The 27422-nt window shown below is 51.1% G+C and overlaps 5 protein-coding genes across 7 annotated transcripts; 2 read left to right on the top strand and 3 right to left on the bottom strand.

Annotated features, from left to right (window-relative positions):
• Positions 1–6628: 6628 nt before the first annotated feature.
• INO80B (INO80 complex subunit B) lies at positions 6629–9522 on the top strand. Its single transcript, XM_046660316.1, has 5 exons — positions 6629–6821; positions 7048–7240; positions 7459–7577; positions 7748–7917; positions 8901–9522. The coding sequence occupies exons 1-5, from the start codon at positions 6644–6646 to the stop codon at positions 9429–9431; spliced, it is 1191 nt and encodes a 396-aa protein (XP_046516272.1). The 5' UTR covers positions 6629–6643; the 3' UTR covers positions 9432–9522.
• Positions 9523–9660: 138 nt separating this feature from the next.
• WBP1 (WW domain binding protein 1) lies at positions 9661–12452 on the top strand. 2 transcript variants are annotated; one of them, XM_046660318.1, is made up of 5 exons: positions 9661–10239; positions 10568–10669; positions 11204–11306; positions 11434–11610; positions 11782–12452. In XM_046660318.1, exons 1-5 carry the CDS (start codon positions 10171–10173, stop codon positions 12240–12242), a joined length of 912 nt encoding a protein of 303 aa, XP_046516274.1. In that variant the 5' UTR covers positions 9661–10170; the 3' UTR covers positions 12243–12452. The 2 variants fall into 2 exon arrangements, with proteins under 2 accessions (XP_046516274.1, XP_046516275.1); XM_046660319.1 differs by lacking the exon at positions 10568–10669.
• Positions 12453–12627: 175 nt separating this feature from the next.
• MOGS (mannosyl-oligosaccharide glucosidase) lies at positions 12628–16394 on the bottom strand. Its single transcript, XM_046660302.1, has 4 exons — positions 15924–16394; positions 15516–15742; positions 14825–15021; positions 12628–14586 (listed from the first exon to the last, which is right to left on the bottom strand). The coding sequence occupies exons 1-4, from the start codon at positions 16273–16275 to the stop codon at positions 12843–12845; spliced, it is 2520 nt and encodes an 839-aa protein (XP_046516258.1). The 5' UTR covers positions 16276–16394; the 3' UTR covers positions 12628–12842.
• Positions 16395–17299: 905 nt separating this feature from the next.
• MRPL53 (mitochondrial ribosomal protein L53) lies at positions 17300–20332 on the bottom strand. The gene is made up of 3 exons (XM_046660322.1): positions 19889–20332; positions 19678–19790; positions 17300–19574 (listed from the first exon to the last, which is right to left on the bottom strand). The coding sequence occupies exons 1-3, from the start codon at positions 20182–20184 to the stop codon at positions 19426–19428; spliced, it is 558 nt and encodes a 185-aa protein (XP_046516278.1). The 5' UTR covers positions 20185–20332; the 3' UTR covers positions 17300–19425.
• A 146-nt stretch (positions 20333–20478) lies between these two features.
• On the bottom strand, positions 20479–27418 carry CCDC142 (coiled-coil domain containing 142). 2 transcript variants are annotated; one of them, XM_046660303.1, is made up of 9 exons: positions 26348–27418; positions 25976–26062; positions 25748–25897; positions 25483–25613; positions 25297–25410; positions 22134–22248; positions 21749–21926; positions 21433–21623; positions 20479–21284 (listed from the first exon to the last, which is right to left on the bottom strand). In XM_046660303.1, the coding sequence occupies exons 1-9, from the start codon at positions 27414–27416 to the stop codon at positions 21028–21030; spliced, it is 2292 nt and encodes a 763-aa protein (XP_046516259.1). In that variant the 5' UTR covers positions 27417–27418; the 3' UTR covers positions 20479–21027. The 2 variants fall into 2 exon arrangements, with proteins under 2 accessions (XP_046516259.1, XP_046516261.1); XM_046660305.1 differs by lacking the exon at positions 25976–26062.
• Positions 27419–27422: the final 4 nt, after the last annotated feature.

The following is a 27422-nucleotide window of genomic DNA, read 5'->3' as shown; positions in this document are numbered from 1 at the left end:
CGGCCCTGGGACCGCGCCCAGCCTCATCCCCAAGCAGCTTCCGAAGCCACCATTTCAACTTCCTGCAGTCCCAAATGTCCCTTCTTCTTCCTCCTCCCCTCCTTAGGCTCGCCTCCGCGGCTACCTGCCCATTCTTATTGGCCACAATTCATGGGGCAGTACTTAAGCACGTCCTGAAACCCTGTTCTGTCACTTACTAACCGTGGGCCCTTCGCCCAGTCATTGAACTCATCTGTTCAATGAGGATGTAGTAATTATCTCCCCCCCTCAGGTTGCCGTGAGGATTACATATGAGAATGAGTGTCAAATGCCCAGCATAGTGCCTGGCGCAAGGCAAGTGCCCCATAAGCGGAGCTATGAAGATAAAGCAGCCGGTGCAGCATCTTTGTGCCCTTGGATGGGGCACCAGCGACCTCAGCTCCCTGGACCCAGACCGTAAGTGCCTTAAGAGGGTGAGGATACTGGGGACCTCAGTATTGGCTCGCTCTCAGCCGCTTTACTGCATGGCTGAGAGAGGGCTACCCTCTGGGCATCTGCAGGAAAAGGGGGCCTGCCTCATCCCCAGTGAGCCTAGTGGGAGAGAAGGAAATGGCAGAGGCTCAGCTTTCCAACCACACATGAGGAGTCTCCTGGGGACTTCAAAACTCACTGGGGAGAACTTGAGAGAGAGTGGGGCTCCTTCATAGCAGGTGGGCTGAAGCCAGAGAAATACCAGCCTTCAGCTTTAGAGAGCCCAGGTTAGAATTACTCTGATGTGGCAGATTACTCAATATTCTTTTAGAAAACCTGGCTAAATTTCTTCAGCAAAAGAGAATATTTATTGGCTTAAGGAACTAAAATATCCAGGCTTTAGGTGTGGCTTGACCCAGGCATTCGATGTCACAAGGATCCTGTCTCTTCCCATTGTCCAGCTCTACTGTCCTCCATATTGGCTTCACTTTCCGCAGCATAACAAGATTGTTGCCAAAAATTCTGGGTCTATATCCTTTCAGGCTTAAATTCAGCAGGAAAGAGAGCATCCATTTCCTGAAGTTCCTACACATGTCTGGGGTTGACTATGGGCCATTTGGGATCATTTTTCCATCTCAAACCAATCACGGTAGCCAAAGGGGTGACCAGACCTGAACCAATCATGGTGGCTAAGGAGGATTCTGTGTGCCAGGTGGCCAGGCCTGGGTCACTTGCCCACTCCTGGAGACCAATTGGAACCCAATGGGCTGAGAGAGAGGGGAGGGGAGGGAGAGGTGATTTCCCAAAGACTGTTCCAGGTACTGCTACCAGAAGGTGAGGGAATAGATGCTGGACAGGAAAAAAAAAAAAAACAAACACCGTGGACATGCAAAAATTTACATGGAGAAGGGAGTTCTTCTGGTTAGTAGGAAAGACAGATCCAAAGATTTTACAAAATCAGTGGCCTCTGAGGTAAACCTCAAAGGATGAGTGAGGGCAAAGAAAAGGAAAAGCATTGTCTCTTAATTTCTTCAAATATCCATGGTCATTCCTCTAAACTGTAAGGTCCCCAGGGAAAGACAGTCTGTCTTGTCCACTGCTTTATGCCTAGTGCCTGGCATATAGGAAGTGCTCAATACACATCAGTTGAAGTGAATGAACACAGGAGATGCCTAAAGGAAGCATGCAAATTTGAGAATGCTTGACTGGGATGAGCCGTGCTGTTGGACTAAAATGGTTCATTTTAAATGTTTGTTTTTAAGCAACAGGATGCTTTTGTTCCCCAAATGAAATCTTACCTGGAATAGAATCAGAGCTGCTATGATGGAAGCAGGGGCTGGAGCCTCACACCTTGTCTTCTCTATAGACCCTTCTAGCCCCCAGTGAAATGCAGAAAACCCCTGGCAAAACATGGAGGAAGGGAAGACATTTGGAAAGGAAGTAGAGCTCAAATCCTCCCTGACAATTTGTTCTCAACGTGACTGAAGATTTTGGGAAAGGGGAGACAGAACTAAAGTTATATTTTAGAGATTATAATCTGGCAGCCCTTTGCATAAATCAGTTGAAGGAGGTTGTGACTGGGGTCAGAGAAGCCAGCTGACACTGTTCTCAACTGAGGGTGGAGAAACAAGGGCCAAAATTTCTGAGGACCTATTTATTTTAAAAAATAAATTCTTATTTGAAAACACACATACGGTTTTTTAAAAAAATACTCCTAATCCTACCATTTAAGAAATACTATAAAGTAAAAAATAAATGAATAAATCCATGCCTTCCCCACCATCAGAGAAAAACACTGAGACAGTTTGGCACCTTGGCGTGCTGAAGACTCACATTGGCTCATGAGAGACAACTGCTGATTTTCCAGAATTGTGCATTCCACTTGTTAAACACAGCTTCAATTAAAAATTAAATTATAAACATTTACAACTAAATAAATTATATTAAAGCAAAAGTGATGAATACTCAAAATTCATCACTTCCTAATTGTTTTACTGCACTTTCCTATTATCTCTTGGGATTGCTTACATCCGTAGTATCTGTATGGTGGGAATGCTATGCATGTAATGGCGAGCTACTGCACATCTCTTCCCAACTCTCTGTTCAATGAGACCACGTTTGAAATTGGCCATAGTGGGAGTATTTACACAACAGAAATAGTAATACTATCAATCAGGGCTGTTTCTTTCTGGGTAGCTTTTGTTAAACATTTACCAGCATGCCACTGGTTTGGTGCATAATCTCTCCAACTTTTTCCTTTGCTTAAATCTGTATCTCTGTTTCCTAACTATGAAGAAGGTATTTGGGGAAGGTGTTGTTGGTCAGCCAGTGTTAAAATCCTCCTCCTATTTCCACACAGTCCCCTACTGTGGACAATATTGGTAGGCTGAGGCTCTGCCTTCTTTATGGCACCTGGAGAAAGACATTCCTCCTGCTTCCCACTTCTTCACAGCCTAAGCCAACCAACTGGAATGCTCCCAAATGGACTTTGGATCTCAAGGGAGTGAAAACAAGACCCAGGGAGACTTCATGATATAGTCTCTGCACCTGCATGAGGAGTGGGTGGTTGTGCCAGCAGGGAAATCCTCGTCAGCAGTTTCCTCTGGCATGACTTTGGTGAGGCCTCTGTCTAACTTCAGTCCTATGTTCCTGCTGCCTGGCCTCCCTTGGTTCCCACCCCTTATCCAAGGAAAGTACAAGATGGGCCCAAAACATTTTCTAGTGCTAGGAAGTAAAAAAGTGCTCCAAGAATGATGGAGACATGTCCAAAGGACACAGAAGCTGTTTTAAAGGAATGCCCACTGTCCAAATTTGGGACATATTTGAGTATCAATAAGTAATGATAGTAATGGATTACAAACCCCTTGACTGAAATAGGAATCCATACTGATGTAAATAAATACATATGTGAATGAATACAGGGAGAAGAGAAAGCTCTTCCTTGCAATAGAAAGCCAACTAATACATGGAGAGGGAATAATGGAAGTAGAAAGATTACCATTTGGCAACTATTGTAAGTTGATTCATACACTGACTTATACATCAATGGGTACTAAGCCTGGTGGGTGGAGGTTTGATGGGGAACAGGATATTAGAGTAGTTTCAGAGAATTTCCCCAGAAAATACTCATTAATTACAAAGGTGCAATGGTGACTTTGCGGTGGAGAGAATTGGCAGACACCACCTTGACCGGGTGATCAAGGTTAGCATCATGGGTGGTGGGATAGGCTGACACCATATGCCTCCTGATGTGATACACTGAGAAGAACCCAGCATAATCTTTTTTGTGTAGTACTCCTGTCAAGAATTTATGAGTCTAGACATGAGGAAACACCAGATGGATCCAGGTTGAGGGATGTCCTACGGAATCAAAGGTCCGTACTCTTTAAAACTGTCAAGGTCGTGAAAGATAGGGAAAGAGTGAAGAAATGTTCCAGATTAAAGCAGATCAAAGAGACATGATAAGTGAATGTAATGCATAATCCTGGATTTGGATCCTGGGACACAAAGGAAAAGGAGATATTGGGCAGTTGGTGAAATTTGAATGGGGTCTGTGGATTGGACGGTAGTGTTGTAGCTTGGTTAATTTCCTGATTGGGAGGGTTGCACAAAGGTTATAGAATGGTGTACTTGTTTTGAGGAAATACACAGTGAAATGTTTAGGGATGAAATGGCATCATGTCTGCCACTTGCTCTCAAATTAATCAGAAAAGAAATAATGATAATGAGTTGGGGAGAAAATGGTAAATCTTAACAGTTGCAGAATATGATTTAAGGAGATAAGAGAGTTCTTTGTACTCTTCTTGCAACTCTTCTATAAGTTTGAAATTATTTCAAAATAAATTATATTTTAAAAATAAGGTTTAGAACTCTTTCAGAAGGACAAAGTTCTTCCTTTCAGCCTATAAACATGCTCAAATCTCTCCCACTCTAAACAAAGCAAAACTCAAAACAAAACAAAATAATGAAGCCAGTGGCTACTTACTGTCACCATTTCCTCCCTGCTGGGCATCAGGATGTTGAGGAAACACAACTGGGCCTGTGTCAGGAAGCCTCTGTTAGAGGCTGTCTTTGCCACTCCCTACCTTTGTGACTTTGGCCAAATCGTTTAATCTCTGTGAGCCTCAGTTTCCTTATGAGGGAACAATAGCATCTGCCTCACGGAGCTGCCATGAGAATCAAGGGAGAGAAGGGATATGAAAGCAGGTTATGAACTTTAACATGTTCAACAAATACCAACTGCAAATGATCCCTCATTTTAACTCTTGGTGATATAGGACTATTGCCTTCATACCCTGCTAGAATGCATCCTCTTCTTGGAGCTCAGCCTGCCCTTTGAAGGACTGTACACAGCCAATCACAGCCTTCATCTGCTGATACTCTCTGCCCTTGGTGCCTTTCTTGCCTCTCTTGACCTCCTCTTCTCAACCCTGCCTGACCCCTCTGTCTTTATGTCCAAGACAGGTGTCCACTCGAATCTGTTCCTGGTCCTTTCCTCTTCGTCTCCTCGCTCATTCTGGAATGTCTCAGTGATTTCCATCCCTTCGGACCTCCATTATTGTGCTGATGACACCTCCACTCACACCTTCTGCCTTGGCTTCGATTCGCAGTATTCCATCTCCATCTGGGTATTCCCACAGGCACTTCAAATTCACCTTGGGCAACACTAAATGATTCCCTTCTTACTTACTTCTCTTCCTATGTTTTCCTTTTTACTTAAAACAACATGTTCCCTCTAAATACTTGGGCCAGAATGGTAGAAGTCATGTATTATTGTTGTTGTTTGTTTCTTGAACATCTACTACGTGGCAGATATCAACCTAGGTTCTTTGCATTCTTGATTTGCTTTATTCCCTATGATGTAGGTCTTACATCATTATGTCTTACAAAGCTGGAATCTGAGTTTCAGAGAGCTTAAACAACTTTGAGTCCAAGGTTACATAGCTAATAAATGGTGGAACTGGGATTTTATTATAGGCTTTTTTGACTCCAAAGTCCATTCTCTTAATCTTAATGACTATACGACATTGACTTCTTCCTGAATTCTCATACATAATTGCTAACAATTCCTTTTAATTTTATCACTCAAATGTCTCTTGAATCAGTTCTTTCCTTTCTTTGTTCAGTGCTGCTAACTTGTTCAGACACACATCTCACACATATTTAAATATATGTGTATAGGTGGTGCTTTTTTCTAATTATGAATATGATATATACGGGCTGTAAGACAATTCATTACGGATCTAGATAGTGAAAGTTTTGCAACCCCAGCTTCTAAAGATGACCGCCATTAACGGTATAGCATACATTCCTCAATTTTTTTCTATGTATATGGTAGCATATCATGCCTTCTTAAAATGGATCATGCCATCCTGAAACTTGCTTTCCTTATTTCATATATCAACACACACAGATCTACCTTGTTCTTTTTTTTTAATTAGGTAAAACATACACATGTTTTATACAAAGTTCAAGAGGCACAAAAAGGTATATTACAAAAAATGTCTCCCTTTACCCTTGCTTCCCAGCCACCAGTCGGAATTGCTGTCACCCACTTCTTGGCTAGTTTTCTGGGGCCTCATTTCTTTTAATAGCAGCATAGCTTCCCATTGTGTGGATGTACCAAATCCATGTACCAAATTATTTCAGTGTTTCATTAGAGGGACACAGATTGTTTCCAATGCTATTACCCACTAGGATCTAAATTCCATGTCAATCTTATCAATTACTTATCATTCAACTTTTGTTAGCAACATGGTATTCCAGATTGGATAGTCGCACCATGATTCATTTATCCATTTCTCTAGTGATGAGAATTTAAGCTTAAATACCATTTGCCCTGCTCCTAGGGCACTTGTACTGTTAGGCACTTCTGCCAATTTGCCGGCAATATTGTTTCTTAGGTACTCCTCCACCCACTGTGAGCTCCTCAAAGATAGGGGAAAGTGTTCATATTCAACTTTGTATCCTCATAGTCTAGCCCGAATTTGGTCCGGAGTGTATGCTCACGCGCTTGGGTGTAGTAATAACTGAATCGCCCGCGCTGAGTTCTGGAACTAAGCGTGGGGAGGCGGAGCGAGGGGAAAGCCGTGCCCCTTTGAGCAGTCCCGGCCTCAGAGGGCCCGGAACTCTTGTTGGAAAGATCGTTGTTTCTCAGGGAGGCTTTTAGCAGCAAAGCGTGCCCCGCACAAGCATGGTTGCTACGCACCGGAAGCAGCCAGTTGTTTTGCTGGAGTCAGTTCTTCCGCGGGGCGGAAGAGGCATGTCTGCTTGTGTCCAGACCATTTTCAGCCCCCTTTTCTTGCAGGACCCCATGAGTAAGCTGTGGCGGCGTGGGAGCACCTCTGGGGCCATGGAGGCCCCTGAGCCGGGTAAGCGCAGGTCGATAAAGCAACTTGGCCATTCGCAGAAAAGGAGTGCCCTTCTTGCTCCTCGGAGCCTCCAGGGTACTTGGCCACAGGTGGAAGGAGAAAGGCGAAGCTGTTGTAACAGCGAGTACCGCGGGCGGGGAGTGGGACCCCTCAAGGGTATCGGGTTCTTCAGAGCCCTGCCTGCCCTGCTCCTGCCGTACACCGTTGATAGGCTCTCCTCCCACAGGAGAAGCGCTGGAGTTGAGTCTGGCGGGTACCCATGGCCACGGAGTGCACAAGAAGAAGCACAAGAAGCATAAGAAGAAGCATAAGAAGAAACACCATCAGGAGGAGGAGGCTGGGCCTACGCAGCCGTCCCCTGCCAAGCCCCAGCTCAAACTCAAAATCAAGCTGGGAGGGCAGGTCCTGGGCACCAAGAGGTGAGGCCAAGAGGGCCAGGGTTTTACATGGGGAACTTTAGGAGCAGGCAGAGATAAAAGGAGAAGCTGGGTAGGCTTTCCAGAAGACAGAGAATGGACATTGTGACTTCAGGGCCCAGGTTAAGGCAGTAAGAACACAAGAGGGTGTAGGGAAGGCTGGATGTAGCTACTGAGAAGGAGACAGTTGCTCAGCTTACAGAGTGGTTGCTTCTCTGCAGTGTTCCTACCTTCACTGTGATCCCTGAGGGTCCTCGCTCACCCTCTCCCCTTATGGTTGTGGACAATGAAGAGGAACCTATGGAAGGAGTCCCTCTTGAGCAGTACCGTGCCTGGCTGGGTGAGAAGGATCTGGAGGTGGGGAGACTGGGTTTCTCATTACACCTGGTTAAGGGAAGAGGGTTGGTTCTGAGGAGGGTGAGAATTTTGAGTCTCCCAGTTTTAACTTGGCCAAATTAGGGTTCTTCATCTCAACAGTTCTACTTCTAGCTTTCCAACTTTCCTTTCCAGATGAAGACAGTAATCTGTCCCCCTCCCCACTTCGGGACCTGTCTGGGGGCTTAGTGGGTCAGGAGGAGGAGGAGGAACAGAGGTGGCTGGATGCCCTGGAGAAGGGGGAGCTGGATGACAATGGAGATCTCAAGAAGGAGATTAATGAACGGCTGCTCACTGCTCGACAGGTAAGTTGGTTCATTCTTTGTCAATATATATTGAGATGCTTCCACGTCCCAAGAACTTTGCTAGGCAGAGGATATCAGTGTGGTGGAGAAAAATCAAAGGTTTCTGTACTCATGGAGCTGGTATTCTTGTGTGTGTTTTTGGGGGGTAAATAAGTAAATAAATAATTTTGAAAAGCTGTAAGGTTTATAAGAAAAATAGGGTGATGAAATAGAAAGTGGTAGAAAAGGGAACAACATTAGATAGGGTAGTTAGGGAACACCTCTCTGAAGAGATAACATTTCCAACCAGAGGAGCTTTTCAGGCAGAGAGACCAGCAGGTGCAAAGATCCTGAGTGGAACATGCCTAGGAGTGCTCCAGGAGAAGAGTAAGTGTGACTAAGCCACGAAAGGGTTGTATGCAGAGAAGTGATATATTTGATTTCTATTTCAATAGATTACTTTGCCTTCTTAGCGGGGGTAAGGGATAGAAGCAAGAGCAGCTAGGAAGCCATTCAAGTAGTCAAGTGAGAGATGGTGGTAGCTTGAACCAAGGTGAAGTTGTGGAGACGGAGAAAATCAGATGGATTCTGGATATATTTTTGAAATAGACACTTGTTGGCGCCTGGGGTAGTAGGGGAGAGGAATCAAGGATAACCTTGAGTTTTTGGCTTGAGCATTTATCCAATTGATGCTATTTATTGAGATAAAAAGATTTAAAAGAAAATAAAACAAACCTCCGGAGAGGTGGTACACAGAGTTTTGGTACTCGAGGCAGGCAGATAACATTACTAATGCTTTTCCCCTTGAAAGTCAAGGATCTAAAGCTGAAAGTCGGAGACCTGGGAGAAGGCAGTATTAAGGGCTCCTGGAGAGGGTGCTCATTCCATCCCTCTCTCAAGGCCTGTGCTCAACACCCAGCTTTCCCTATCTGCTCTTCCCCTCCGCCTTTTGAGCGGACCTCGCCTCTCCACTTTCTGACACCAGCCGGTATGTCTCTCCCCAGCGAGCTCTGCTCCAGAAGGCGAGGAGTCAGCCTTCCCCGATGCTGCCGCTGCCTGTGGCTGGGGGCTGCCCCGCCCCCGCCCTCACCGAGGAGATGCTGCTGAAGCGCGAGGAGCGGGCACGGAAGAGGCGGCTGCAGGCGGCGCGGCGGGCAGAGGAGCACAAGAACCAGACTATCGAGCGCCTCACCAAGACTGCGGCGCCCAGCGGGCGGGGAGGCCGAGGGGCCGCGCGGGGCGAGCGGCGGGGAGGGCGGGCAGCTGCCCCGGCCCCCATGGTGCGCTACAGCAGCGGGGCACAGGGTTCCACCCTTTCCTTCCCACCTGGCGTCCCCACCCCCGCGCCAGTGTCTCAGAGGCCGTCCCCATCTGGCCCTCCTCCTCGATGCTCTGTCCCCGGCTGCCCCCACCCGCGACGCTACGCCTGCTCCCGCACGGGCCAGGCGCTTTGCAGCCTTCAGTGCTACCGTATCAACTTGCAGATGCGGCTAGGGGGACCCGAGGGCCCCGGATCCCCACTTTTGGCTACTTAAGGCTCTTACTTAACCCGGACTCTTCGCCCTCTTCCCTACCTCCTGTTTTCAGTAATTTCCCCCACCTATTAAATTTAATCCGGTGCCTCGACTTGTACAGAATTGGGGGAATGGGGTATGGGCAGGTCAATTCCCCGTACAGACATCCCACCGGAGCTTGCGTCGACGCCTGGGAAATGTCCGCCAGGCCACAAGAAGACCGCCGCTCTGCTTCCAGACTCAGGCGGACGTCTGGGCCCCCGCCGCTTCCTGTCGGATTACCTGGCGTGGTCGGGTATTTGACGTCATCCCAAAAATAGGGTTTAAGCCAATCCGGGGAAACTTTGCTCTTCTGGACGGCTGTTCATTGGTTGATAACTCAAAGTCTGTTCTATTGTCCACATTGGCTACCGTCGCTGTCAGTCAGGGCCACGGTCGACCCTTACCCCACTCTTTGTCTGTGCAAGCGCTTGTTGTCTGGGAGAGTGGCGGAGGCGCTGTAGGAGATTGGTCACAGGGAGTAACCTCTAGTCCGTTCCTATTGGCCCGCCCTTCGGAGGGCGATGCTGATTGGTAGGATGGAGAAACCTGGGTCCCAGTTGGCAGAGCTCTCCCCGGATGGAAGCTCCGGCCGCGGAGTGATGGTGGCGGTAGCGAAGATGGGCCGGGCAGGGACCGTGGCGGTGGCGGCAGAGGTGGCAGGGGCGGGGCTGCTGGCGGTAGAGAAGGCTGTGGTCTTCAGGGGGCTGTAGGTGGAGGCATGGCTCGGGCCAGCAGCGGGAACGACAGCGAGGAGGCCTGGGGGGCACTTCGGATGCCACAACAGCAGGTATCCCAACAGCTCCAAAAGCCTATCACGACAGCCATTTATTTCTATTTCCCCTTTCCTTGTCCCTTCCTTTCGGGGGCTGGGGGAGGAACTCACGGAGCCAAAGGCACTGTGAAGTTCCTAAACATGTCCCTTCACTCTTTGTCTAAACTTTGTAACGTAGATGTAGTTGACTTTGCCTGCAGCTTCACAGACCCCATCCCATAGCTGCAGTGGAATCTTGCAGTGGTTCTCCAGTGGCCAGAGGCATAGTGAGGCCCCAGGGAGGCTCCCTCTGTCTTGCAACAGTTATTTGTGATGTTTTTCTGTGTGCCTATTGTCACAACAGAGTCCGGCAGCGTCTTCTCTTGAGGGAGCAATTTGGAGAAGAGCTGGAACCCAGACTCGCGCCCTGGATGCCATCCTTTATCATCCACAGCAATCCCATCTGGTTGGGAGCACTGCTCTGGGTCTCACACTGCCCCTCTTCTTCTCTAGGAAGCCTGAGTCCCAGGGGTGGAAAGATCCAGCTTGGGAGTGGGGAGTGGCAGACCGTGGGGGCTGATGAAAGCATCTTAGTTTTGGAAATTAACCTTAAACCCCTTACCCGTTGTTTGAGACTTTGAGATAGCTCAGACCGTCTTCTGGCTTCTCCGCAAACATTCCCTTAACAGAAAACACCCTGGGGAGCTAGGCTTAAGTGTGAGAGAAGTCTTCTATATACAGAGCTGAAATCTGCCTTTATATGTCCACACCAGGCATCTTATTCTCTAGTCTGATCCTTGCTATTCCAAATCTTCTTCCATGTTAACAGCCCTTCAGATAATTTGAACACTCCTCTCAGCATCACTCTTCCGCCTCGCCATAGATCTCTGAGATAAACTTGGTTCACACGGTGGGATTGTGTATGTGCATGCAGAGTGGGTGGGTGGACAGTGCCTTGGGCTGGAATCTCCCCTGGTTCTAAGTGCCTCCTTGCTCCCAGCTTCGAGAGCTGTGCCCAGGAGTGAACAACCAGCCCTACCTCTGTGAGAGTGGTCACTGCTGCGGGGAGACTGGCTGCTGCACCTACTATTATGAGCTCTGGTGTGAGTCTCCAAGGCGGCTATTCTCGGGTCCTTCTGCCCACCCTCCCTTGGACCTCAGAATTCCAGCCTTCAAGGACCCTTCTCTGCATGGGAAGTATCTAAGACTCTCCCTCCTCACCCCCTGCAGGGTTCTGGCTGCTCTGGACTGTCCTCATCCTCTTTAGCTGCTGTTGCGCCTTCCGCCATCGACGTGCTAAACTCCGGCTGCAGCAACAGCAGCGGCAGCGTGAGATCAACTTGTTGGCCTATCACGGGGCGTGCCATGGGGCTGGCCCTGTCCCTACCGGTTCACTGCTTGACCTTCGTGAGTGGCTTGAGGCTCTGGGCTCGCTACCAGTGGCCCCTCCCAAACCGGGACCTTGAATCATCCCTACATTCTCTTTTCAGACGTTTCAATGCACATTTTTCCCTAATAGGAGACACCACTACCCTACCCCTGGTTGCCTTCAACCAATCATGCCATTCTTTCCTGCAGGCCTCTTCAGCGCCTTCAAACCCCCAGCCTATGAGGATGTGGTTCACCGCCCTGGCACACCGCCACCTCCTTACACTGCAGCCTCAAGCTGCCCCTTGACTGCTTCCAGTGACTGCACCTGCTGCTCCTCTGCTTCTAGCTGCCCTGTCCACTGCGAGGGAACAAATGTGGAAGGTGTTTCCTCCTACCAGAGTGTCCCCCATCATCAGGAGGGTGAGCCTGGGGCAGGGGGGAGCCCTGCCCCTGTACCACCCTCTTGCCGCTATCGCCACCTGACTGGTGACTCGGGTATTGAGCTCTGCCCTTGTCCAGACTCCAGTGAGAGCGAGCCAGTCAAGGAGGCTAGGGCTAGTGCCACCCTGCCAGATCTGGAGGACCACGCCCCTTGTGTAGTGCCTCTGGATCCCATATCCCAGGTCTCTCCTGTGGGGCTGGCTTCCAGTCAAGGGGATATCCCATAAGCAGTTTGGGGTGGGTGGATGGGTTCCTTGTCCACCAGAAATAGCCCTGGTCCCAACTCCTCGAGTTCTCCTTGGCCTTTCCCTGTCCTCCTAGAATCTGCTTTCAGGGCTGGAGTCCTGAGGAGAGGGGCAGTGTCTGGGGGACTGTGCTAGCTCTAACCCCCAAGACATACACAGGAGCCTTTGATCTCATTAAAGAGATGTGAACCAGCTGCTTGTGGATTTGGGTGGACTAGTGCTCAACTCACTGCATTGCACTTGACCTGAGTGGATTTGGAGGGGACAGGTAATGGCCACTTTTCCCACCTTCTCTGAAGGACAGCAGGCAGCCCTAAGGCCTGGACTGGACTAAGACCTCTAGGTGAGGCAAAGCTGGCAAAAGCAATAGCGTTTGGCATGGTTTTCCAATTTATTTAAAAAAATAGACTCTGAATTCACATTCACCCCAGGGCTATGTGGGATGACAGTAAGGAGACACCTGAGATGAGCTGAGGAGGGTTTGAAGCACTGGTATCTGAAGGCTGGGGACAGAAGCTAGAGACCTTGTCCCTCTAGTGCAGAGTGGCACAAGGGGCCTGGCTCCCCTCCCATCCTTCCCTGTCAGTAGTCTTCAGCCATGACCAGTAGGACAAGGCTGGTCCAGCCGTGGAAAGGGCGGCAGCCCATGCCCCGCCCATCCCGGTCACTGTACTGCTCCCACAGGAAACCCGTGGCCTGGTACTGCCGCCTCACATTGCCCACCACGTTGGCACGGAGCTCACTGTGGAGCTTGGCAGCCCGGGCCTGGTGGGGACCCTTCAGATGCCCATAATGGTGGAGAGCCCCCAAGGCTAGGTAGTTGACGTTGAGCCACACAGCACCCCGCCAGTAGGGGGGATCATGCTCTGAATTGCGCTGGCCATAAAAGGGGCTGGAGGCTGCAAGGGAGCGCAAACCAAAGGGGCTCCAGAGATGGCGGCTGTCAGCTAGAACATCCAGCAGGGGCCCAAGGCGGGATGAATTGGGGTCCAGCAGCCGCAGCAGCAAGGGGAAAAGACTGACATAACCCAAGGCATCCACATACTGTAAGTGAGGGTGGGGCCGGCCCACCACTCGCACCAGCCCCTGAGGGGGCCGAGGCTTCAGTTGCACTGCTTTTGTGTGGTTCCCAAAGTCTGCAAAGACTCCTAGCTCTGGGGCCCAGTGCAGCTCATCCAGGCTCTCTGCTGCCTCCAGTGAGGCAGCCAGAGGACCCAGTTCTGCCACTGCCTCAGCCTCTCCCAGCTGCTTTGCCAGCCGCACCAGCACACGGGCACCCAGTGCCACCCAGCACCGCAGGTCCAGGTGCCGCTCAGTGGCTGAAGGGTGTGAAGCCCGGGGATAGTCATCCAGCCCTGAAGGCAGCGTCTTGGGGTTCAATAGGGTGGGCAAGGCTGGGTCCCGGCCCCGCCAGCGATAAGATAGTGGCACTGGCCCTGCCTGGCTCTGATGGAGCCAGGAGAACCAAGCATGCAGGCGAGGAAAGGCCCTGCGGAGGAAGTCAATGTTGGCAGGGTCACCACTCTCTAGCATGTGGGCTACAGGCAAAAGCAGGGTTGGGGGGTTGGCATGGGCCGCCCGTTGCACCAGGAATTCTGGGGGCACCCGGGCTCGGGCCTCATCCCCCAGCACCTGCTCCCGCCCAATCCAGCCATCAGCATTGAGCAGCCCCAGCCAGTGGCCTAGGGCCTCCCGAGTGAGGCGGGGATCCCACCGCTGGACCAGCAGCTGGTGAAAGCCCTCATCCCAAAGGAAGCCTCGTGGGAAGAATGACCGAGAGGGCACTGCTGTGAAAAGAGGGACAGGTGGAAAGAGGGCTGGGTCCACCTTCTGCTCAGACCCCTCAACCCCCATATCTGGCAACACCAGCCCCTGTCCATAGAAATAGCCAATCCCACCAAGGAGGCTGCTCAGGGCAGCCCAACCCAAAGCCTGCTCCTCAGGGCTCAGGCCCTTCTCCTTCAGCTGGAAGGTGTTCTCAAAGCGCTCTCTAAAGGCTTCAGCATGGCTCTCCAGGGCCTGGGTCAGCAGGCTGCCTGCCAGCTGCTCCAGGGCTTGCCTTCCTCCTACCCGGGCACTGCCTGATTCAAACACCAACTCCATGGAAAAAGGGACTTTCACCGTCACCTGTTGTATCAAGAATTGCCCTTGTCCCTGTCCTTGCCCACTTGGGCCTCTGTCTTCCCACTTCAGAGATCCTGGCAAGCCAAGGTAGCGTTCAGGGGAGGCCCCTGGGGGCCGATGCTGAAACCAGCTATTTAGGCGACTCTTCACCATCTCTGTCAGCAAGGGAAGTCCTGGATTGGAGGTCCAGAAGACATTGTAGCTTGAAGGGAAAAAGATAAATAAGAAATATTATTTAGGAGGAAGTGGTGGGGATTATAAAGAGAAATATAAAGTGATCAGGAGTCAGGATGGAAGGGTCTTGGCAATGCAGAGGACATAGAGCCTGGTGAGAAGAAAAATAACTGGCAGGAAAAAGAGTAGAGTGGGGGAGATAGAAATCAGGCTAAGTCAGCATCCATACCACCCTTACCATCACCACTCACTCTCTTCCCCGTTACCTGCCATACTTGGGGGCAGTATCCCCTGGACTGGTTGGTGCCAGAATTGTAAAGCGGAAGTCACCAAGTTCACTGGTGTGCCCACTGATGAACTTCAACTGCCCTTTGGCCACAGGCTCTGGTACTAGGACTTCCTTGCCATCTGTCACCACATAGAAGAACAGGGACACCAAAGGGAGGGCAGAGGTATCTGAGGCCTGGATGACCAAGGAGGACAGAAAAACCCAGCATTAGGTTGGCAGTCTCTCTTGAGAATCCGCCTTAGTGAGGCAAAGGGACACCAGGCAGGAGCAACAGGGTAAACAATATACATCTGTCAGTGTTGAGGGTCACCGAGGGTAAGCACCCGTGGGATAAAATAAAGAGCCTTGCACAGGGTTCTCTGGGAAATAACAAAGTACTTTTGTGCCATGTACTATGCTAAGAACTCTACATATTATTTCCTTTAATTCTTACAATCCTGTGAGTTAGGTGCTATTTTTATCTCCATTTTACAGACAAGAAAACCAGGATTAGAGACAGTAAATAGAGATGGTCATACAGGTAGTTGTTTAAGGCAGGCGCTCAGATTCAGACCAGGTCGTCAGACTCAAAGTCCCAGCTATTAGCCCTCACTTCATACTGCACTTCTGGCAGCAAAGGAAGGGTGGAGGGAATCTGGGCTGGGGGAAGGGTGTCCTGAGGCCCTGACCTGAGGCTCTACAGTCACTCTCCAGCTCCAGTCCCCTCCGTGCTGACCCCCAGGCCTCTTGACGAACTCAGTGGTGAGCCGTAAGGCCCCATCCTGGATGTGTTGCCGCCCGAAGGAGAGACCGTCGTGGAACTCCCAGCCATAGGGACCCACGCCGTCCCCCTGCTCACACGTGTGCCTGAGTTTAGGGGTCCCTGGGGTGGCGCCCTGCTGCGCCCACATCAATCCTGGGGGTAGAATGGCCACGTAAGTCAGAAAGCAGGGGACCTGTCCCTCTGGATCTCCGAGAACTTCAGGGTCATCCCTCTTCATAACTCTCCTGATCCACTCCTCCCCACCCTTGCTCTGGCGTGAAGCTGGGGCGCCCAGATTGAGTCCGCCCGCCCGCCTGCTGCGGGGCCCGGTTACCGGTGAGGAGTGGCTGCGGGCTGCGGGTCTTCATGCCGAAGTAGACGTGAGGGCGGTAGGTGCCCCAGAAGAGGTCCGGGGCCACGGCGGGGCTGGAAGAGTCGGGAGGCAGCGCCGGGGGCGCGGAGTGCAGCGTGACGGCCCGCCGCGCACGGTGCCACGCCAGCAGCCAGCTTCCCGACAGGCCCAGGGCCAGACACAGGACCCCGACGGCCAGAGCCGCTACCACGGCCGCGCCCCGGGCCCCGCCGCCCCGGGCGTCCCGTCGTGCTGGACCGCCCCGAGCCGCCCTCTCAGCTGTCCGCGCTCCGTCTGCTGGTGCTCCGCGGCGCCGCCGCTCGCCCCGAGCCATCCTGGTCCGGAGGTCGGCGTCGCGGGGGCTCGGAGAGGCGGCAACGGACCCCGAATCCGCCTGGCCGCACCTGCCGGCCCTTGCCTCCCGCTCTTCCCGCTCCTCTTCCGTCTCCAGCCGGAAGTCCCGCCCCGCCACGTCAGGTTAAGTCCGGGACCCCGGAACCGCCGTCGCCGGCGTGGCATAGGGCTCATCAGCCGGGTCGGTATCTTGGGTCGTGTCCAGTGGGTCAGTGTTTATTTGGTGTCCTTAGGGAGTTCACAAGCTAGTGGAAAAAAACAATCTCACACTGGGCTTTTTTTGTCTTCAAATAACGACTACATATTAAGAACTGGAGACTATTCCGAGTGTTTTACATTTAACCGCTCCCTACCTCCCCCCAATCAGGTGGCTGAAAACTGGCCTAGAAAGTTCAAGTAACTTGGCCCTGGCTACAGAACCGGGAAATGTCTCGCTTGGAACCCAGGTGTATCTGAATCAGACTGGATCATTTTGCCCACACCCCATGCCTTCTTTCCTAGTGAAGTGGAGGGTGCAGGAGGGCACCCAAGAAGCAGCCTGAGATTTGTTCCAACAATCTTTAAGCAACCCTGTGACTTTAGATGGTCATATCTCCATTCAATCTAGGATTCTTTATCTAGATGAATCCTAAAAGGACCATAACGGTGGTGCATGAACTAAAAGAATGCCTTTTATTTTTCTTGTCTACAACCTAGGAAGCAAAGGAGCTTAAGGGAAGGATCATTATGTCCAACTCTGGGAAAGCTGTAGGAAGGAGGTAGCATGTGCACCTCAGATTGACCTAGAAGAGTCAACATTGTAGATGGTGGTTCAGAAATGCAACTTAGATTCATACTTCTCAGCAACAGCTCAGCATAAAAGGTATTTTCATCAAGTACAAATCCCTATCATCCTTTAAAAAACCCTTCTCCACACCCTTATGTTACTCTAGCTATCAATGCACCTCCCATCCAAACTCATTATATAAAACTAATACTTGATGCTGCATGCTGACTTCCTATTTCACTATAATCTGACTTCTGGCCCCACTCTCCACTGCTAAGACTTTTTGCTCATTAAGGGATCATCTGCTGACCAAACCCAATGCTGAGTCCTGTCTTTATCTTTCTTGCTATTATTGTACCTGGTCTGTATCTCTATTGTAGCACTTATTACATACCTGAGTTTCATTATTCATATTTGTATCTCAGTACTAGACTAGAGGCACAAGGTAGATGCTAAATATTTGTAAATTCAACAAATGTTTATTGCACACTCTGTATCAGGCACTATGCAAGGTGCTGGGGACACAGAGAAAACAGCCCCAACCCCAGGTTCATAATCTAGAAGCACAGCACCAGCACTCAATCCATGTTCAGAGCGATGTTTGAACCATCCCCATTTTTATAGACGAGGAGAGTGGTTAAGTCTGGTCAAAGATAATAGCAAGTTAACCACAGATATGGGGGACTCAAATCTAGGTTGTCAGTATCCTTTTGACTATGGCATAAAGTCTCTTAGATAACAACACCCATTACACTCCCAGTAATGTTCTAGGTACTTTATAGATATCAATTCATTTAATCTTCTCAACACTCCTATGAGGCAGATACTATTATCCCCATTTTACAAATGAGGAAACAGGCACTGAGAGACCAAGTAATTTGTCCAAAGATACATAACTCCTTAAGGGCAAACCCGGGATTTCAACCCCACGTACTCTGACTCTTTACTACACTATACTGCCTCCTGGTAGTTTTCTTTTTTTAAAGGGAGAGGGGAAAAACCAGCCCTTTGAAGACAGCACCCTTTTAAGCAGGGAAGCAGTATGGTAATGCTGTGGGAGAGTCATGGGAAATGTATTTGGCAAAGTACACAGCAGCCAGTGTCCAGAGATCCGTGACTGCCTAGCTGAGCATTCAGAGTTCTTCTCTAAACCAGTGGTTATCAACCATGTTTTCCTACAACCAATGATAAGAAATAACTCTATGTTGCAACCAAGCACATGCAGATACACACACACACACATACTTTACACAGTATATATCTAGATCTATCCACCTATCTACATATTCATGATTAAATACTTCCCATTCCATGTGCCATGAACTCTGATACTTTTTATTCTATTTATTCTATTCTGTTTTATAAAGGCTGATTTAACCCCCTAAATTGATTTCATGATCCACACTAATGGGTGGTAACCTAGTATGAAAAATACTAGGCACTGTTCTCTGAAACAAGAAGTGGTGAGACATAAAACCAGTGATGTGCTTTGGAAAGATAAACTAGAACAGCAGCAAAAATTAGAAAAAAGGATACTTGGTGGAAGAATGTAATGATACAAGACAATGAATGGGGATGGACAGAATATTTCAGAGCTTTTGTTTAGACAGAGTATTCTGAACTTACTGACTGGATATACAGGGAAAAGGAGAGGGCAGAACCAGAGATAATGCTGTAGTTTCCAGCCCAGGTGGCTGAGCAGATGAAGTATCTTTAAAAGGAATGGGGGAGTCAGGGGGAGAGACAAGTATATGTGTATGTAAGATTATCAGTTCTATTTTGGACAAAGAGCGTTTGGGATTTGGAGGATACTGGTAGTAGGTAACCTGACTATAGCACAGAAGTTGAGATTAGAGCCAAACAGAAATGCAGGATTTAACCCGAGAGGGCAGTTCAAGATATGACAGAAGATGAGATGCCCCAAAAATAAAGAGAGAAGAAAAAGAAGGATAGAGTAGTACACCCTTACTGTTAAGAAAAGAAAAAGGACCCAAGAGGAAGACAGGTTCCACAAAGGAGTGAATTGAGAGTGGCAGAGGCTACTGAGATGGAAAGATGAGGACTGAGAAAACAGCACTGGATTTGGCTAATAAGTCTAAGAGGCACCTTGAGTGAGTGGTGGGAGAAGCCCAATTAAAAAGCGGTTGAGTGACGGTAGGAAAGTAAAATAAATTCAAGTTTGTCCCGACCCCTCGGTGATCTTGTCTTGTCTCAGAAACGTTGGTTGGATTTGTAGTCACAAGGCTCTTTCGTTGTTGTTGGTGGCGTTCTGTGGCCCTCCAGATAGTGATTTGAGTGATTAAGTCAAGCTCTTAAGTGTCCTAGTCCGAAGCTAAAATCTGCTTGTTGGTCTCCTCCGCACTGTCAGGACCCGGTCCCAGCGCCTAGCTTGTCCCCGCTCCCCGCCGCGCTACTGGCCTGGGCGCTCCTGGCCTGGATGTGGGAGGCGAAGGCAGTGAGCATTTCCCGGGCGGTGAGGTGGGCGCCGCGCATCACCAGGCGATGCCCGTCTCCTGGCGAGGAAACAAACGCGTCAGGCCCGGGAGGCCGGGGGGCTGGACTGAGGGCGCGCGGGCTGCCTGCCGCCCCTGCCGCCCCACTCCCCACCGCGCCCACCGAAAAGCACGTCCACGCAGGGTTCGGAGCCGTCGTGCCGCACGTCCGCAATCACCGCGCAGTTGAGGTTGGTGGAGCGCACCTTCTCGCTGCTCACCGCCTGGAGGAAGGTCCTGCGGCGAGAAGGCGGCGTGAGATCAGGCCGAGGGGTGCCAGACCCCGGCGGGAGGAAGGCGCGCCCCTTCCCGTCCCCACGCCCTCCCCCGCGTACCTCGTCGACTCCACGTCCTTCTCGAAGGGGCAGAATTGAACCCGAACCTGCTTGACAGACCGCAGCCCGAGCCGAGCCAAGCCCGCCGCCATAGTGACTTCTGCCCCGGAAGGACTCGCGCAAGCGGAAGTGTTAGCTGGACGAGAAGCTGTGAATGGCCGCGCTGCCGCGGACCCGGCCCCTGCCGCCTGCCGTCCGCCGTCGGGCGCGCTGGCCCCCAAACCGCCGGCCCGGCTCCCCAGCCCCACAGGAAGAGGAAGGTCAGGAAGGAGAGAGGTGGTTTCAGCACAGGGCATGGAGGGGCCCAGAGTAAGCGGTCAGTAAATACTGCCTATCTTGTGAAGATAGTGAAGACAACGAATACATAGTGCAAAAGCCGTTTGCACTTGGCTCCGATAACACGGCCGTCAGCTGCAGCCTTTCCCCTTGCGTATCCTGCTGTGCCAGGTCTAGGTTAAGGCCATCCTAAGTGCTGGTCTCTTGCAAGGAGAGGGCACTACCACGGCAGGGATTATACACCTACCGGGGGTAAACCCCGCTCAGGTAACTGAAGATTAAAAATGGTGGACTGAATAACCAAAGCTTACATGTGAAGGTCCTACAGCCCATTATTCTTAAATGACTGGAAATAGTAATGGGGAAAGGAGTACAGGGTAATACAGCTCTTGGGACCGATCGAGGTGTAGAAATGCCTATTCCACCTCTGTGGTTCTTGATGAGTTAACTTTGTGTTTAGCCTGGCTCCTGGGACTTCAGAGGAAGTGGCATCTAGGCTCTCTGCTTTCTATTGCTTTTTCTTTTTCCCTTTCCCCTGGGATCCAACCCTATAGTCTTCCCCCCAGCGTCTAGCCCTCCTTCCAGCATCTATGCCTTCACTGGTGGAGAACCAGGCCTGAGCCTCCCAAGGATGCTGACCTCCAGGTTCCAAGCTGTGGTTTTGCCCTTTACTCTGGCTCCCAGGCACTGGAGTAATCTTGGATCCTTAGCTTGTAAGTCCAGGCTCTCTGGAGCTTGTGGTTCTCAGGTATGCTTTCTTCCAAGCTCCCAATTGTAGGCTTTTACAATATGCATTTCTAAATGTCTGAGCTTTTCCAGCCAGAGGCGAGGAGCTCTGACTTGCAGGTTTCAGATCAGGCTCCTTAGGATTCAGAACTGGTCCCCAGGCAGGAAAGAAAAGGCAAGTGCCAACGCCGGCGCTGGTTTTGCCTCAGGGCAAGCCAGGCCTGCTGATTTCCCACCAGGTAAGCCTCAGGGCTGGGTCCCCCTCCCCACAGTGTGCTTAGCCGCTGAGCTGTCTGGGTTGGGGGTCCTTCAGGCCGAAGAGGGGGCTCCAAGCTCTCCAGGCTATTGAGGCTGCCGCTGGGCAATTCCGTGGTCTGGACCTCATTACATGCACCTGGTAAGGCAAGAGTGGAAGGCAGGTGACTGGAAGCAGGGGCGGGAGGATGCTGAAGCCAGATCAGTGATGAAGATGGTGGAGGGGGCACATCAAGTAGTGAGCTAGGGGCAAAAGAGCCTAGAGTTGGGAAGTGAGAGTGACTCACAGCAAAACCTGTGGACTCGAGTCTTGGGCAGGGGCTGCTGCAGTAGGCACAGCAGGGCCCCATCCAGCTGCTGGAAGATGCTGAGCATGAGCAGGGTCTGGCGAAGTTCAGGGGACAGGCCCCACTGCTCCTCCTCCAGCAACTTCCGGACCACTCCAAAGTCTTGTCTGAGCTGCAGCGCCCCCTGCAGGCTGAACGCCAAGGTACAATTTGGCTGCCTGACCCTCCTGCCTCTCCAAACTGCTCTGCCCCCGCCCATGCCCTCCCTTTGTCCAGTTCCATTCATCCCCCTGCCACTGCCTCCTTTCCTCCCCACCTGAACCGGATCTTATGGGTGAGGATATGGTCAAGCCAGGCACCCAAGATGGCAGTCAGCGCCCGGCCGAGGGCAGGGGCCTGGGCTTGAGGTGGCAATCCTTGCAATCCTTGCAACACAGGCTCCAGTACAGTACGGACCACCAACCTAGCATACTCACTAGGAATGCTGGGTAGTTCTGGAGTGAGAGAAGAGAAAGGACAGAATATGAGACTATGGAGATCCACTGAGTCCCTAATGGGGTGTTTGGGGGAAGAGAGTAAGATTGGGGGGTGCACAGAAGGTGAGAACAAGGGTGGAGACAGGAGTGGAGCCAGGATTTGGAGGGGTTGGGAACGGTTACCCCCTGGAAACCCTGGAAACGAATACTGGGATGAGGAGTTACCAGGACAGAGACGATGCCGCCAGTACCGACCCCGTGGCATGTAGAGTTCAAAGCTCTGTGTGGCTTGTTTATGACATTCTTGGGAAAAGAGACTTAGCGACTCTTCAGGCAGAAGCTGTGGGGATAGGAAGAAAGTAAAAGGGGCTTATCTGTTAGGGACTTGTCAAGTCATGATGCTCTTCTAAACTGAGGTGTTTAACCTGGCATCTACAAAGCCCCAGAATGGAATCGTACGCATAACTATATGGGCCTGGGCATTTTCTGAGGAGAGATGCCCTAGCTTTTATTGGGTTTTCCAAAAGGTCTGGACCCAGAAAAGATAACGGACAGCTGCCCAGGATTACCTTGCTCTCTTCAGCTTGGTTCAGAGGATGGAAATACTCCAGGTTAATTTTATTCTATAGGAACATTAATAGGAAAAAAACAGGGAGACAACCTCACCACCACCAATGATTAAAAGCAAATGCTAGAAAGAGGTGTCTGCAGAGCAGACGGAGGCTGAAGAAAGAAAGGGGAATTGTACGATCTTCTGTCTGTCATCTATGAAAGGAAAGCAGGAACTGGAATGTAGACCAAGAGCAAGGACTATAACTTTCTGAGATTCAGGAGCCTTTGGAATGTCCTTACACTGAATATTCTTTACAGCCTACTTCCATTTCTGCAGAGCAGTGTAAACCCATAAAGCAAGAAAAGGCCCATTTGCTGGTTTGGTTTCTTTGGTTTGAGAGGTTTTGTTTTTGGAGGGGGAGAGGACAGCAAAAAAGAAGTGTCTCTACTCCACAACCCATCTTGGAGGAAAAGGACCCCAAGAAATGGGGTATGTGGTGGCAGGTCTGTAAAGAGGTGACTGGATGCCTGTGCGCCTGAAGAGAGAAAGCGGCCCTCAGGGGGTGGGGGTGGGAGGAGCAGACATGAGGACGGGTGGAGTCTATGTGGCTCCTGGTACGTGTGCTGACAACAGCCTATCTAAATCCAAATTCTTCCTCTCTTCTCCTAAAAACCAGAACCCCCTTCTTCCTTATTTATACCAAGGAAATTACCCTTTTATCAACTGATATTTCTTAGACACTTCTGCATTGAACACTCTGAAGAAATACAAGTTCACGCTAAGAGACTGTCTTTCTCTATGGAATATCACTGTCTAGCTGGAGAGAAAACTCACAGTGTCTGATTCTTCTTTTGCATCCCAGTGCTGTATGTGGTGGAATGGCCAGAGCATACACCTGACTCTGCAATCACCAGGCAGAGGAGCAAGGCAGGTAGGGTGCTTTGCACAGTGTTTAGTTCACATGGTGAGCACATTGTCCCTGTCCATTTTGCTCTGTTCTCACTACAGCTACCAAGAGCTGGACCCCTCTCATGTTATGTCTGCCCACCTCCCTTCCATCCTGATCACTATAGCTGGACCAGACTCTATCACTGTCTTTACTCTTTCCCTCCTGCTCTTACAATGGCTCCTCATCACTTATGAGATAAAGCCCCAAATCTGTGGGCTGGTGTTCAGTGCCCTCCACAATTTGATGCGAATTTGCTTACGCCTCCACAATCTCCCACCCCCATCCTGGACATATGCATGTGAAGGCGCACACACAGAGCTTCTGCTTTGGTCAGGCCATTTCCCCACTACTCTCCCTAGGAACTATGAACTGCCCACTTCCAGTAACTGCTGCTGCTCCTGTAAGGCCATCCAGCCACCAGTTCGAGCCATAGGCCCTGTATAGAGCTTCTGCCACCACATGCCCACCATGGCCTTCCCTCCTCAGAGCTCCCATGACCATCACTGTCCACCCTACTCATGAGGAGCCTGTTTGGGGGCATGTTGAGCTGAAGGAGGTAGCAGTAAATGGAGGTGGAAATGCCCAACAGGCAGATGCAGATTGTGGATTAAGGCTAAAGTATGGGGGTCCACAGCACCAAGGCACTGTGGGTAAGTAGGAATGCAGAGAGAAAAGGAGCAGAGGGACAAAGACTGTACTCTACAGCCATGCTCCTATTCAAGGCAAAGAGGAGAAATCTGGACAGGAAGGAAAAACAAAAGACAGACATTTTTCTTTTCTTTCTTTCTTTCTTTTTTTTTTTTTTTTGAGGAAGATTGGCCCTGAGCTAACATCTCCTGCCAATCCTCCTATTTTTGCTGAGGAAGACTGGCTGTGAGCTAACATCAGTGCCCGTCTCCCTCCACTTTATATGTGGGATGCCTACCACAGCACAGCTTGCCAAGTGGTGTGTAGGTCCGCACCCGGGATCCAAACCAGTGAACCCCAGGCCACCGAAGCAGAATGTGCGAACTTAACCGCTGTGCCACTGGGCTGGCCCCAAGACAGACATTTTTCCATAGTAGGAATAGATAATGTACAAAATAGGGAAAAATTAGAAGTATAATAGTTTTATTCAGAAGTTTAGAAGAAAATAAGAAAACATTAGAAGAAACAGCCAAGAGTGGATGAAGGTTACCACCGTGGAAAAGAAATCTGAGGTAGGGGTGGAGGGCAATTAAAGCGCCATTTGTTCATTAGAAGCCTTCTAAAATAATACTCTATTTCACTTTTAAACTATGGACATGTATCACTTAAATAAAAACATAAATTACATGTTTAGAAAAGAGGAGAAACACTGTATCAAAAACTAGTAAGTGAAAGGAAAGATTCAATCATTTATCTTGCTTTTTCTCTACAAAATATACCTCTGAATAACCAAATAATTAATAAGGGAAAGTTTGACTTTATAGGAGTAATCCAACTAATCAGTGCAGAAGGAATAATAGAATTGGAACATCATCACTTTGCACTCTCTAATGAAATAATGCATCTAGGCAGTGATCATCAGTGGCTGTTAATATCACAGAATGAGAGCCTGACATGGGGGGCGGGGTACAGAGGGAATAAATTGACCGTGACTGGATAATTGTTAAAGGCTTACTGGTAGGAATATGGGGGTCCACTATACTCTTCTACTTTTGTATATGTTTGAAATTTTCCATAATAAAAAGCTAAATAAAGAACAAAAAATGAACAGAGCCAGAAAAGATAAATTTAGCAGAGACTCCAAGGAGATTCTAAGTCACTGAGATGTTCTACCTCCACCACCACCACTCCATCAACCCCAAAACTGGGCACGGAAGCAGGTCTTAAACTGCCACTGTCAGGGCCTCTGCTGTCCTCACCTGAATCTGCGCAGCCAGCTTCCGGATCTCTAGGCCCAGCTGCTGCTCCACCTCCAGGGCCAAGCTTTCCTCTGAGGCCAGGGTAGACAGAGCTTCTGCCTCACGCAATAGAGGCTTTGGCAGAAACAGGGAGTGAGGTCTGAGCCCAGCCCAGGCTGCTCCCCTACCTACTCCCGAGCTACTCACAGGTAGGTCCTTCTGGATCAGGAGCAGGAAGGAACCTGGGGCCCATGCTGCCAGATGCTGTTGAGCTCTTCCCCAAAACCAGAGCAAGGTGGTCTGCAGGGTACAGAGCCCTAGGGCAAGGGGTGCAGGACCTGGGGGAGTGGGACACAAGTATCTGAGGGACCAGGGCGCTCCTTTGGTAGGAGGCAGGCTCCAAGACAGGGGGAAGGAATAAAGTGGATATCCTCAACTGTTCTATTCCCCTATTCCCAGCCCCTTGTCTTACCTGGAGGCTGACAGAGGAGCAGCCCTGACTTGGGTTCTCGAAGAGCATCCAGGAGAGGAGGGAAGAGCTGTTGCAAAAGCTCAGTGGTGTGAGAAGATGCAGGAAGGCTGCTCTGACCTCCACCAGCAGATCCCAAAGCCTGGCAGAAGCCTGAGGAAGAGGGGGTATGGTTTGATGGGGAAGGGGCATCCTGGAACTTGTGTCACTCCCAATGCCCCTTCTTCTCACCTTGGTCCCAGCTCCAGATAACAGACTGATGAAATAGGTTATCACACAAAGAAGCCAGCTCCTTCTCACACTCCTGAGGCAGGGATGCTAGTGGGAGAAATGACTCGAGCCTGAAAACTAGACCTCTCTTTTCCATAATCACTGCCCACTCGATGAGGGAAGAGGGTAGGCTTCCCCCAAGACGCAAGACTGGGGTGGAAAGCAAGACTTTGCCTTGAAAGCTCTGAAGCTATAGCCTGAACCCCAAAGGGGAAAGGGGGTGTTCATTCTAAAGGGCCTGCTTTTATAGCCAGGCTGGCAGGTGAGTGAGGTGGCTAGGGAGAAGGAAGAGACCCCAGCCTTCCCAAACACGCACCCAAACCCATCACTCACCCTGACCCAGTGCCTGACTCAGCTGTCGTGCCGCTGCCCTGGGGTCCCTCCAGGGTCCTAGACTTAGGTCCAGACTCTGAGCACAGGCTGCCCACAGCAGGGTCCAGTATTGGCTCCACAGGGCTCCAGCCCCTCCAAGCCCCAGTCCACTGCTGGCTGAACCCGCCACGCCCCCCATCAGGCCCAGGAGCCCTGGCAGCAGCTCTCGCTCCTCGTGGCACCGGCTTTGAAGCTGGTCCCGCAAGCCCGATCCCCTGAGCGCCTCGTGCAGCTGACCTGCTACCAGGCAACCCCGCTCCTCCGTCAGGAGGCGGAGCACACGGGCCGTGGGGAAAGGGCGCGCTGCCCCTGGGAAGTAGCTCACGGCTTTTCCCTGTAGCTGGTGGTAGGCGGGAAGCGCCAGCAGCAGGTCGGCGAGTTGGGACGACAGGCCCGGGCTGGCGGGCGCCCGGCCCAGAGCGCGAAGCTCCATCTCGATGGCAGCATCTAGCCGTTGGGCAGCTAATCCGAACAGGCGCGCCAGCAGTAGCTGCTCGGGAGTCTCCCGAAGGCCGGTTCGCAGGTTGGCCCCTCTGGAAGGGTGCGGCAGCAGGTCGCGGCACAGCTGATGCAAGGGGCCGGGGCCGGGGGATGGCGCGCCGGGACTCAGGATCCTCAGGAGGCGCACGGCGGCCTGGAGGTGGCGGGCGCAGTCCCGGGCCTGGAGGAGCTGCTCCCGCTCGCGGTGCAGCCGCAGCAACACGGCCCAGAGGCGCTGCAGTGCAGGAGGAATCCGGCAGCCCGCTACCGGCTCCCGCCGCCAGTCCGCGGCGCCAACCTCATGGTGCTCTCCCGCGTCCGCCTGCGCCGCCCACCACGGCTGGCCCCCCGGAGCTCCGCCGGGCCGCGGGGCCAGGTAGGGGATGCTCCCGGCAACCGGCAACTCCGGGTAGCCCCGAACGTCCCCGCCGAGAGCGCCTGTCCGCCTTCTCTCCCACTGCTCCTCCCCAGCGACCTCGGGGTGCGCCCACAACGGCGGCACGGTAGCAAGCGGAGGCAGAAGGCCACCAGAGCGAGACGCCCGGGCCATGGGCTG

This window comes from Equus quagga, chromosome 5 (assembly GCF_021613505.1).
Source record: "Equus quagga isolate Etosha38 chromosome 5, UCLA_HA_Equagga_1.0, whole genome shotgun sequence".
Lineage (NCBI taxonomy): Eukaryota > Metazoa > Chordata > Mammalia > Perissodactyla > Equidae > Equus > Equus quagga.
This window is presented reverse-complemented; position numbering and strand designations above follow the sequence as displayed.